This window comes from Scleropages formosus, chromosome 13, assembly GCF_900964775.1.
Source record: "Scleropages formosus chromosome 13, fSclFor1.1, whole genome shotgun sequence".
In the NCBI taxonomy this organism is placed as follows: Eukaryota; Metazoa; Chordata; class Actinopteri; order Osteoglossiformes; family Osteoglossidae; genus Scleropages; species Scleropages formosus.
In genome coordinates, this window is record NC_041818.1 from 2,882,883 (window position 1) to 2,896,417 (window position 13,535).

General features: G+C 41.4%; 1 protein-coding gene across 1 annotated transcript; it reads right to left on the reverse strand.

The window, feature by feature from the left end:
- Positions 1-6,867: 6,867 nt before the first annotated feature.
- On the reverse strand, positions 6,868-7,929 carry LOC108928416 (gap junction alpha-3 protein-like). Its single transcript, XM_018742367.2, has one exon. It carries the CDS (start codon positions 7,927-7,929, stop codon positions 6,868-6,870), a length of 1,062 nt encoding a protein of 353 aa, XP_018597883.1.
- Positions 7,930-13,535: the final 5,606 nt, after the last annotated feature.

The window sequence follows — 13,535 nt, forward strand, 5'->3', positions numbered from 1 at the left end:
GGAGTACTGGGTGTGCCTTGGCTGACCATATTAGTAACTACAAAAATTCTCAATTTTTATAGACACATTATACACATTTTATATTGCCCATTGGGAATACATAGTTTCACAAAGCAGAACTTTGTTGTTCTCCAACCAGTCTGTATTTCATACTTCTCCCAAATTAGTTTCATTTCCTCAGTTCCACATTTGTATGACTTCAATAAATTTTCCTCCTTGAAACACACACACACTTTTGGAACCGCTTGTCCCATACGGGGTCGTGGGGAACCGGAGCCTACCCTGCAACACAGGGCGTAAGGCCGGAGGGGGAGGGGACACACCCAAGACGGGACTCGAACCCCAGACCCACTGGAGAGCAGGACCCGGTCCCACCGTGCCACCGCGCCACCGCGTCCCCTCCTCCTTGAAACAATCAGTGAAAATACATCATTACATTTTTTCATTTAACGGATGCTTCTCCCCACAGCAACACTGTTAAGCTACTTACAGTGATTTACTCCTTTATACATTTGAGTGTTTTTTACTGGAGTAATTCCAGTGAAAGTGTCTTGTTTAAACCTACAACCTCTTACACTAGAGACAGCAGCTCCTTAATACTATGCCACCTTCTGCTGCTCAGTGTAGTTATTTATTTATTTATTTATTTATTTATTGTATGATCAGGATGGGTGCGGTGGTGCAGTGGGTTGGCCTGGGTCCTGCTCTCTGGTGGGTCTGGGGTTTGAGTCCCGCTTGGAGTGCCTTGCAAGGAACTGGCGTCCCGTCCTGCGTGTGTCCCCTCCCCCCACAGCCTTTTGCCCTGTGTTGCTGGGTTAGGCTCTGGATCCCCGCAACCCCATATAGGACAAGCAGTTCAGACAGTGTGTGTGTGATCAGAAACAGATCTTCAGCAACATTGGGCAGGCTTTAAGCTGTAAAACTGTCTTCATGTAGCCAGAGTTTAATGTCTGTGTCATTGATGTTTGTCAGATCCACTGGTGTAGATGTGTATGTGGGGCAGTGAGTCAGCAGATGTTCTACAGTTTGTTGCTGCTCTCTGCATGGGCATCCAGGGCTGTCTGCTAGTCCCATTTTGTACATGTGTGCCCTGAATCAGCCATCCCCGGTGGGTAGTCGGTTTAGGAGCTCCCAGTAATGTCGGTGTAGCTGGCTTCCAGGTGGTTTAGAGGACGGCACTGAGATAAATCTGTGTAGCCATGAGCCACTGTCCTTAGTCCATTGCTTTTGCCACTCAGCTTCCGCCAAAGCCTTTGGTGACAGGCCACTGCTGTTGTCAAGCAGCTGCACCATGCACTGATGGAAAGGCCTTCAAGATTTCAGGCGGAGTTGCTTTTGTTGGCCAGAGGTAATAGCAGTTAGGTGACTGTAAAGCAATGAGCTTTTCATCGTTTAAGGAGTGTTTTGCCAGCACTGTGCATTTCTCCTGATATCAGGTGGAGGTATGCCACTTACAACAGGTGAGTAATTCGTTGTGTGGAGCGGATATAGACAGATACAATTCTCATTGGGGTGTTCAATGCGCAGTCTACTGTTAATGTGGGTGCTTCTAGCCCATACTGGTGCACAGTATTCTGCTGCAGAGTATATGAGTGCTATTGATGTTGTTTGTAGGACTTTGAAGTTTGCTTCCCCGTGAGAAGCCAGCTAGTCTTCTCAATAAGTTGTTCCTTGCGTTTACTTTCTTTGACAGTTGGTCTAAATGATGTTTATAAGAGAGTGTTCTGTCAAGTGTTACTCCAAGGTATTTTGGGAAATTGTTTGAAGGAATAGCATTCCCTTTGCATGTAGCTTTCAGTTTGTAATCTGCTAATGCATTGGTGGAAGCAGCTACATACAGTCTTACTGGCATTGAGCTTGAGTCTCCATTTTTGAAAGTAGTCACTTAGTTTGTTTAAATCAGAACTTGATGACATTTCAATTTGTTTGAAGTTTTTTGCTGCAGTTAACAGAGCGATGTCATCTGCATAGATGAACTTCTTGGCCGCTGTTGTTGGTATATCAGCAGTATATATGTTGAACAGCAGGGGAACAAGAGCCGATCCTTGGGGAACACCGTTTTTCAGGAATCTTTTCTTACTGCTATCCTTCGCTACTGTCATTGTGAAGCTTTGGTTGGTTGTCAGAGTAAGTGTAAACTTAACTAACATCTTGTTCGGGATTCTTTGGTGGAGTTTCAGCGCTAGAGCTTTGTGCCAAACTGTGTCATATGCTGCTGACAAGTCAATGAACACAACACCGCTTTTCAGGCCTTTCTGAAAGTTCTCCTCAATGTTTTCAGTTAGTAGCATGACTTGGTCAGTGGTGCATCTTCCCAGTTGGAAACCAGCTTGTTCATCTGGCAGCTGTGGGTCAACTATTGGCTGGATGCGGTTATAGAGTAGTCTCTCGAGTAGTTTGTATGTAATGCACAGCAGGCTGATAGGATGGTAGCTACTAGCTTCTTCTGGTGGTTTATTCGGCTTAAGCATCCCAATCACTTTTGCATGTCGCCATATTTTTGGGATTTTGTTTTCTTTAAGACATATGTTATAGAAAATCCTAAGCCAATTGATGGTCTGTTTGCTAACATTTATGATGAATTCTGGGTGTATGTTGTTCGGGCCTGGAGCTTTACCAGGATCGAGATGTTTGATTGCAGTATCCATTTCTTGAGGTGAAAACTCTTGACATAAGCCCAAATCTACTGAAGGTTTGTGTAACTCTTCTTTTAGTTCATTGAGCACTTAACGGGAAAACATTTTATAATGTTCTGCAAATTTGCCATTTTGGATGAAAAATGTGGCCACATCTGCAGTTTTAACAGGTGTGTTATTAGTTTTTATCTTTCTCCTTGTGCAAGCAAGTCTGTGGATGGCTATCCATGCTTTCCTACTGGAATGTGAGAAATCAATGCTTTCCACTACTTCCCTCCAGGGTTTGTGCCTGGTTTTATCTAGGTGCTCAATTAGTTTGGAAGCTGTGATTTGGACTTCTTCATTAGTTTGAGTGCTTTGGTGTTTTTTGTATAATTCTTGACATTCTCAGACATAAATTCTGGTGAAATTATTATATAATTCATTTAACTTATCTTTAGTTGGTTCTTTGAGACTGCTAATAGCTTCTTCAACGTCCTTAGCAAAGTTGTTCCAATCGGCTTTCTGTCGATTCCAACGTAGCTTGGTGTGGGCATAATCAGTGCAGGGTGTTATATTATAGATGGTTTATGTTGTGATCTTAGGAATATGCCCAATACTGATCTTGTTGGGCTAATTGTTTGTGGGTTGTCACATTTTGTTGCGAAAGCCAGGTCTGGATTTGTGCCACTGTTCCATCTTCCTGAATGAAAGCTGGCTGGTTGCTTGTTGTCATAAAGAAGTTGCAAGTTGGCATTTGATGCCCAGTTGACTAGTTGTTCTCCACAGGCTGAATTATTGCGGTAGCCCCAGTTGACGTGTTGACAGTTAAAGTCGCCAACATATATTTCTGGGTGGCTGAAAACTGGGAGAGATGTAAAAACCGCTTTCGGTGGTTTGTACACCTTCACAAATTTGACTCCATCGATATCCACAGCTATCCATTGAATATTGTTGTTTCTTGACAAAGACATCATGTCAGAAATTTGTACATTTGACCTTACTAGCGTGGCTGTACTGTGATGTTCTTCATGTATAGCTTTAACGCGGTTGAAGCCAGGTATCTTCACCTGATCATTGGAGTTTCTGCGCTTTTCTTGAAGTAAGACTGCAACCTCATTGTGTTCATTAGTGAGTTGCTTAATGATATCACGTTTGGCAGGTGTCAGTCCTTCAACGTTAAGTTATAGAGCTGTTTGGCCGGTCAAGTCTTGAAAGATTTTTCTCGGCAAAGTTCCTTTTTGTGAAGTTGCTTGCAAGGTAGTAGTGAGACCAGTTTGATCAGTGTAGTTTACTAACTTATTGCTACTCCAAGTTGAAGTCACAGTTATACTAATTATAGTGAATATTAAACTTTATGTGTATTATTCAGTTATGTTGTAACAGCACTGAGGGGAGTAAATGTGTAAATAGTTGGCATTGGTGTTTATGTGTGTGTACATAGTTGTGTGTGGTTTCTGATTAGTTGTCGTCCTATTTATGTTCAGTGTTCGAGAGTGGGATTCTGGGGAGTCCCGGGGGGAACCCCCTAACCATAGGGTGCAGCAGGGGGGCTGGGAGTGACCCAGGGGGATTCTGAAGTGTTCTGTGTCTTGTACTGTCTGAAGTGTCTTTGTTAAGACTGCTGCTGGAGACATGTGTGCTTCTAATAAAGAGCATGTTTCTTTTACCCCGTCTGTTGAGCCGGTTTCTAGTAGCTCCGTGGGGGGATACTACAATATGCCACGCCCACAACTCAACCGACAGCACCTGACTAACTGCTCACCCTTTAAAAGACCCTCCTCAGCTCCCATACCTTTGCGGAATCTCGTCAGAGACAACCACCCTCCCTCATGACGTCCAGTGCACATTCAATACTTGTTCTTTGTTCTCATCTTCCGGTTTTCATCCCTTCCCTTTTTTTGCCGACCATGTCCATGAGCTTTCGTTCAAACGCCGACCGACTGACCTTTCACTTCGTCCCCTGACCTTGTCCACCGATCCTCGCTTTGACTCCGACCACCGATCGACCGACCATTCACCTGTCCCCGACTCCGAGAACTTGCCTTAACCCCTGAATTCAGACGAACGACTCTGCACTTGGGTCCTGCTGTCCCAGTTCTCTCGACCCCGTATGACATTGTAATTAATTTTCTCTTGTAATTATTGACATGACAAACTACTTCTGAAATGGTCAGCAATGTTTTTATATGATCAGATTTCCATATCATACACAAGCAAATGGTAGTGAAGTCGCAAAAATCATATGATCCTATAAATTACAATAATTACATAACAATAATACATAACAATAATTACATAACAATAATTGTTTTGAGGTATAGGAGATTTTTTGTTTAAGTGTAATTAATGATCCCCATTTATCAGTGAGATACAGTCTGAATCACTCAGGATCACTTGGATTCTGTATGAATTCAAGAATGTTTTCTGCTCTGCGGTGGTATTGGTCATAGGACAATACAGCACTTGTGTTTAATGATGAAGGCCTACAAATCAAACATCAGTCTACTATTTCTGGCTTTACATACCTGTTGTCTCTTCTCTCAGGAAATGACAATACAGAAATAATTAAATTCAATGACAAAAAACACACACACACACACACACTTTCAGAACCGCTTGTCCCAGACAGGGTAGCAGGGAACCAGAGCCTACCCGGTAACACAGGGCGTAAGGCCAGAGCGGGGAGGGGACACACCCAGGATGGGACGCCAGTCCGCCGCAAGGCACCCCAAGCAGGACTCGAACCCCAGACCCACTGGAGAGCAGGACCCGGTCCAACCCACCGCGCCCCCCTGACAAAAAACATTACTACATTATGTTTATTGTCAGGACAGTAACGATATTTATGTACAGACATTTACATTTACATTTTTTCATTTAGCAGACGCTTTTTTTCCAAAGCGACGTACATCTCAGCGAAAATACAATTTGTGCATTACATTAGGAGAAAGAGAGACATAGTTGCAGACTTGTAATTCTTTAGAAAATTTAGTTTGTTTCTTTCCACAGTGAGAGGGATACACTTGTGTGGTGGCGCAGTGGGTTGGACCAGGTCCTCCTTGCTAGTGGGTCTGTGGTTCAAGTCCTGCTTTGGGTGCCTTGTGATGGACTGGTGTCCTGTCCTGGATGTGTCTCCTCCAGCCTTGTGCTCTGTGTTGCTGGGTTAGGCTCCGGCTCCCTGTGATCCCATATGGGACGTGTGTTTCTTTCCACATTATGCATCAATTTTCATTGCACGAGTAGGTGCATAAAACTTGAGATAGACAAATCCTGATCACCTTCCTACTTTTTTTTTTAAAGGTACACAAACATTTACAGAACATACAATACAGGAATAGCAGCTGTGTAAAGGCTTATCTAGGGATTGTCATAAAGTTACAGTGCATGAACATTTACACCATACATGAGTTTGAGAAATCATGGGCAAGGTGAGTTAGGAAAAGGTGAGTTTTCAGACCCTTCATGAATGTAGACAGAGTTTTAGCAGTTCTGAGTGAGAGGGGGAGGTCATTCCACTAAACAGAGCTAGAATGGAGAACCTCCATGCTTTACCTTTCATGTGCGGGACCACCAAGTAAGCAGAAGTAGACAAGCGAAGCTGTCTGGTTGGGGTGTAGCAGGTGATCAAGTCAAGTGCTGTATGAACACAATATGTCTAATTTCAAACATCATGATAGAAAATGTGCTAACAGCTTTATCTTTATTCATTTTGCTTCTCCAAAGCAACTTCCAGTTATTTGCCCATTTATACAGCTGGGTAACTTCAGTGGACTAATTCAGCGTATAAAGGGTGCTTGAGGTTACTACAGCTGAGTATGGGATTCATACCCACAACCTTTGGGTCCAAATGCAACAGTTCTAACCAGTACGCTACTAGCTGTTCCCAACTTTTGATGTGCTTCAGTCAATTCATCACTAATTTTTATTTTTATATTTTTAAGAAAGATGTCATATTGTACAACCATTTTGAGCATGACCTCCAGTAACATTTCCTATTATGTTTTAATGTAGAAACTCCAGTCACAACTGTCTGATTCCACTGTAAATGGAACAGCACTCTAAGGAACTGTTTTAAAGTGAACAGTACCACTTCATGTTTTTTTGAGGGAAGATTAATTAAAACTGATTTTTAAACACTGAAGTGTGTCTCAAAGGGAAATAGATTATTTCAGTATTAATATTTCTATTTTAACTGAGTAAATTGTTTTCAGATGTAGCTTTCCCATTAATGCTCAAAAGAAATGGGACATCAGATCCTAAGGTCCTTTTCTCTGGTGGTGTTGCTCTGCTTCCTGGGGTGGCTAGATGTTTTCGGATGTCCCACTGGCAGTCCTGCTCCCAAGCCTGGATGCTTTGGTTGATTAAAGTCACCTTCCTTGGGCTGAGTACTCCTCTCCATGGCCTGGTTGTCTCTGTTTTGTCTGTAGGCTACAATGCTAGACTCTGAATGATACAGCAATTCTTGCTTAATCAGGAGTGAATTGCTCAATCGGAAGCTAGGCTGGAAAGCCACTTGTGCAGTGTAGTGTCTAGATAAGTAGCTGCTGTTGGACATAGAGGTTATGGGAGCATCTATGTGGACCTCTGAATCACCATCTAACACAAGCTGGACCTGTTGGAATCTGTGTTTTTGTCCAAACTTGTTCACACAAAGGTGGAACATCTCCACCAAGTTGAGCAACAGTGAGATTCCAGCGACCACCAACATAAAGAAAATGAAAATGGTCTTCTCGGTTGGCCGTGAGGTGTAGCAGTTCACTGGTTGTGGGCATGGTGACCGACTGCATGTGTACAGGGGCTTCAGCTGGAAGCCATATAGCAAATACTGTGCCACAATGAAGCCCACTTCAAAGAGGGTCTTGAAGATGACATTGAAGACATATGTGCATAGAAGGGCACCCTGGAGGCGGACTCTGCCTTGTTCATCTTTGACAGATGCTTTTTGGTCCTTTCCTTCAGGCGATAGAGGCTGTTTGTTAGTGTGTTGCTTCTTGAGCTTCTCCTCCATGCGTACCAGGTGTAGGATATGACCCAGATAGAAGAGTGTGGGTGTGGAGACAAAGATGATCTGGAGCACCCAGAAGCGGACGTGTGAAATGGGGAAGGTCTTGTCGTAGCAAACATTCTGGCAACCAGGCTGCTTGGTGTCACATGTAAAGTCTGATTGTTCATCACCCCACACCTTCTCAGCAGCGGCACCCAAGACCAGGATGCGAAAGATGAAGAGCACTGTCAGCCATACCTTACCCACCACAGTAGAATGCTCCTGGGCACTCTCCAGTAGCTTTCCAAGCAGGTGCCAGTCTCCCATCAATGCTTATACTTAGGCTGAATCTTGTAGAGAAACTTAATCCAGGGATCTACATTTAGAAGCAGAAATAATAGAGAACAGTGGGCAAGCAAAAAATATTCTATAGTATATAATAATAATAATAATAATAATAATAATAATAATAATAATAATATAGGGGGGCATGGTGGTGCAGTGGGTTGGACTGGGTCCTGCTTTCTGGTGGGTCTGGGGTTCGAGTCCCGCTTGGGGTGCCCTGCGATGGACTGGCATCCCGTCCTGGGTGTGTCCCCTCCCCCTCCATCCTTTCGCCCTGTGTTGCCGCGACCCCGCATGGGACAAGCGGGTTCAGATGATGTATGTATAATAATATAGAAAAATATGCATTTATTATTATTATTATTATTATTATTATTATTATACATTCTGAAGAAAAAGAATATGAGGTACATCTCATATTCATAAAACATCATCAGCAATCTATCAGGAATAAAAATTATACTACAAAACAACTTTACTTTTACTTATTATGTTGTCAATACATAATGATATTCACTCACGCACGCACGCGCTGGTTAAAACCATTTGTCCGGAGGGGGGAATGCGGCAAACACAGGGCGCAAGGCTGGAGGGGGAGGGGGCACACCCCGGACGGGTAATGATATCCAAGGAATTGGTAAACATTATGCATATATGCAAATATTATGTGGTTATTTATTTAATCAACATTTTTCTCGAAAGCAACTTACAGTATTCAGCAACTTTACAATGATTTACCCATTTATTGTGGAAAGATCAGTCCAACCCACTGTGCCACTGCGCCACCACGCCCACCCAGGCTGAGCAAATATCGAGTGCTTTTTCTATGTTTAGATGCTGCTTCAGTTTGTCCTGGGATGGCTTTTGTTGTTTTAACCAACTGTGTGTAACTGATGCTGTAAAGGCCGCACTAGGACAACCAGCCAAAGCAGAGTAGCTGCTTCCTTCAAAAGGAAATCCACATTATCCTTGTGAACCTCACATTTGCTAGTGTCCAAAATGAAGACCGAATTTTGTAGATGTGCATGAGCCAGCTCCCCCTGTGTTTTGTCTGCTATTCATCTTGGATATTGTAAGCTAAATGGTAGAGAAGTTTGTGTCACAGCTTAAGTATGATTTATCAAACAAACATGTCAGCTTGCATCATTATCGTGATATCAGCCTATTGTTTACAGTTCTTGATTATTGTTTATCGTTGGTGTTATTAGCTTTAAAAGGGGAAGTCACGCTTCTTATCGCTGGTTGATGCCGCTGCATGAGAACTTTAATTTGGCATTGTTTTGTTTCTCTTTCAGTAACACTGCAGATTGGATGCATTTCTATTCTTACTTATCTTAGTACCATGGGAACTTTACCCAAACCAGTACCCAGATGGACAATACAGCAATCCTGTCCCCTGTGCAAGAAAAACATCATTTTATGTATTCACACTGTCAGAATCACAAATCACACATCAAAAAGTGGAATGCTTCTCATTTCCACCTTAATCATTTTCAATATATAAATATAATTTAAGAACTGATGCAACAGTATTCATGGTCTAATAAAAAATACAGTATTAAATAATTACACACAACAACTGTAAGTGCAGTCCCTGGAAGAAATTGAACATTTTCTGGAGGATAATACTTGCTGAACATCCACCATGCTGAATGGCACCTGAAAATTGTTTCCAGACATGGGAGACCTTAAACATAATGCCATAGAGGTTTATGTTGTAGAGGTTATCAACACAAAACTTTTCAAGGCTCAAATTGTAGTTTTCTCTTACCAAACAATTACATCACAAACAAAACACTGTAGTTAGAGAGACAACATAATGAGGGTCCTGAGTGAGCTGACAGATTGAGTCTTCTTTAAGAGAGAGCAGGAATCGTTCTTAGAGTTTATTGGTTCTCCAAAACCATCCCTTCTGTACTTTAGGAAACAGCTAAATGTAATTTACAAACAATTTCGTTTCCTATTCATCATATAAGAAAAAATCACCACAAACTTTAAACATCATTAGAACTGGAAGTTGAACACCTGTGTGCTTTGAACAAATCAAAAATGCACACACACACACATTTTCAGAACCGCTCGTCCCTTACGGGGTCACGGGGAACCGGAGCCTACCCGGCAACACAGGGCGTAAGGCCAGAGGAGGAAGGGGACGCACCCAGGACGGGACGCCAGTCCGTCACAAGGCACCCCAAGCGGGACTCGAACCCCAGACCCACCGGAGAGTAGGACTGCGGTCCAACCCACTGCGCCACCGCACCCCACGCATCAAAAATGCAATTAAGAGAAAAAGAATAACAAACTGAAAAAATAATAATAAAAAAATCTTAGGTTTAATAAGCAAGCAATAAACACTCAGAAACCCTTTTCAACAACAGTGACAAAAAAAAGTATATTTTAATGTTGTCTTCACAAGAACTTCCCTGTGGAAACATACGGATGACTGAAGTGGTTAAAATTCTCCCACTTAAAAAACATTTGATTTGCATGACTATTGTAACGAATTTTGAAATGGCTGGGTACCATTCTGGAAGATATGAGAAAGTGCTATGTAATTATACCTGTAATATACTGTAACCTTTGCACCTTGATCCTGTACGCTATGCATGTGGATATATTTGCTATTTCTTAGTGTACTGTCTCTACTTGTGTGTTGCTGTAACCTGTGCTCATAAATGCAAATAAATAAATATATAAACTCTGTGCAGATGACATCGCACCTGGAAAAATCTTCCTTTAGAAGATACCAATGTAATAAACACATTCCCTGACATTTGTTTACTTAGTGAAATGGTGTCAATCCCACGACGTAAGATGGAACGAACGCACCTGCTGTGCGTCAAGGAGACGAAGCATAAAACGGCTGCTCAGATACACATTGAATCACAGAACATCACTTGAGCAAACGCTACCCCTGAGACTACTAATCGTGCTCCTTGTCTCCTTGTTCCTAGTTACCCTTTTCCCTGTTTCCATGTTCCTCCCTTGCCCCTTTGGATTGGTTCTTCTGGCTCCCTGACCTTCGTTACTGTCTCTTGGATTCCCATCCTGGGTGTGTTCCCTCCCCCTCCAGCCTTGCACCCTGTGTTGCCGGGTTAGGCTCCAGCTCACCGTGACCCCGCTTGGGACAAGTGGCTTCAGTCAATGTGTGTGTGTGTGTGTGTGTGTACACTTAAGTGCTTTTTTGACATGACACTTTTTTCAGTTTGCTCAAAAATATCTCTGGATATTTATTTCTGCTTTTTTATGGAACAGCACTTTTACTAAGGTACTGTGTTTGGATACCCTACCCAGCAGCTGAAGTTCAATAAAAAGGCAAGTGTCCAATATAGGGTCTAAGCAATACAGAACACAACCCAATGCAGCTTACTGGAGTGCAGAGTTGATCCTGCACTGAATGATAATGGTTTTAAACCAGTTAAACTGGAATGGAATTGATATGTTTCCAGTAGGTTACTCTAGGCAGCATTTTTAAGCATAGAAAGTGTTTAGTGCTGTTACACAATTATGTAGGCAATTCATGTAACACAAGACCAAAAATACCACAAAATATATTTTGCACTTAAAAAATAGTATTGGAATGTTTGATACATATTCTTTTTAGATTGCTCAATGCATACAAGTATGGAAAAATAATTTAAATGCATCTTTTTTAAGAAAAGAAAAGAAAAAACCTAGCACACCACTTAATCATTTCAGTCATATTTGAATGAAGACAAGTATAGTGCTACAGTAAAACCCACCTTAACAGTATTTACATCTTCAGCAGCAGTAGCTGTCCTGCAGCTGTAGCTCCACAGGAATCACTTACACAGACATGCTGGCACAGTGGTGTTCCTGGGACCAGGACTTCCTTGCAGCTGATCCCAATACTCCTTCACATAAGGGAACAATGGGCATTTAAAGGTTTTAATCTCCCAGAACATTTTTCCTGTTGAATCATTATCAGGGAATATTTCTGTCCATAGCCCTCGTGTCCTTTTGAGATGAATTTCACTCAAAGCTCCATGCCCACGGGGACTGCCCACCAATTGAAGTAACATCTAAGCTGCCCAATCAAAAACTTTCTTTCTAGGACTGTATCCTACATCCTACATCTTCTTTGTGTGGCAAAAACTCCCTGGCGCTGGACTGGGACACCCTTGCTGTCACTCCTGAGAGAGACAGAGGAGTTTTCATATGCTTAGAAAAATAGGAAACAACGCCCTATTAGGAATAAATATAATCCACCCTCAGTTTGAAGCAAAGTTACTTCCCGTAGTTATGGTTTTCCAGAGCCTGACAAACAAGAATGCACATCTCTAATGCTTTTGAATGTCTATGCATATTACCCCCAACCTCAGTAATAGTAAGCAGTCAAATGAAAGAACACCGAAATAATGCCAGGGCCATAAGGTTAAATAAATGATTTAATAACACTGTATACATCCATCCAGAGTTGATAGCTCATACAGTAGATGACATGGAATTCAAGCACATGATTAGAAAGCAAAAGTTTTTATCATAGAAAAGTTAAAGGCTGACATTGGTGAAGAAAGTGTCTGTTATCAAAATACATTAAAAAATTTGTTGGGTAAAGAGAATACACACACACACATTTTCAGAACCGCTTGTCCCATATGGGGTCACGAGGAACCGGAGCCTACCCGGCAACTCAGGGCGTAAGGCTGGAGGGGGAGGGGACACACCCAGGACGGGACACCAGTCCGTCGCAAAAAGAGAATACAGCTATATTAATATTAATTTTAGATTGGTTTGTGTTTTGCATATGCTTTTGGCTTAACTGAAAAAAAAAACCCTTTTCTATTGTTCTACATGTCATTTTTAAAAATCCTTTTCACAAGAGTGGTAACATACTATAATTCATACGCAAACATGTAATGGGGAAACAACAAAACGCTTTAACTGTGTCATGCTAAAGTGCGAATGTTAAATTTGACCCAACAAGAAATAATAGCCGCAAAACTTTGTTAATAATATGTGCAGTTGAAAGATGGACCTTGTATTTAAAACAGCATTTTTAGGATTCTGAAATAAACACCTTTATAATCAACACTGAATCAAACATCACTCAGTCATGTTATCTTAGAAGGGCTGTGCGTTTCATCTTCAAATATAATATATATTAGATTTTTTTTGCAAAGCTTAGTATTATTGTAGTTCTGTACAATAAAAATGTATTCCAGTTTTTCTTCCCCACATTTTCACTTTGTCTTCAATCAAATGAACAGTTTTAATGTTATTAGAATCCTATCTTTATTCCATGACATTTAAACACATAGTGTGTTTAAATCTGTGCAAATTTGAAATTGAAGATGCATTTGAAAAAAGGCAAATGCATGCCCTGCGCAGAAAAATGATTGTTATTTGGCTATAAAATTCAAAATATGCTACATATTAATTAATGTCAAACTTCTGAATAAGATAAAACAATCCTAGGAAAAAGCATCCCTTTTTACTTAAAATCTCTCAGATTTCTTATTGGTACTGACTATATGGTATTATGTTGGTTGGAAAAGCTGACCTAGACTGTACGAGATTGCAAAAAGAGATCATAACATTTATTTATAGTAGCATAAAAATTATTT

What these genes read in the sequence shown, in the direction of transcription:
- LOC108928416 (XM_018742367.2), bottom strand. Translation starts at nt 7,929, where the DNA reads ATGGGAGACTGGCACCTGCTTGGAAAGCTACTGGAGAGTGCCCAGGAG.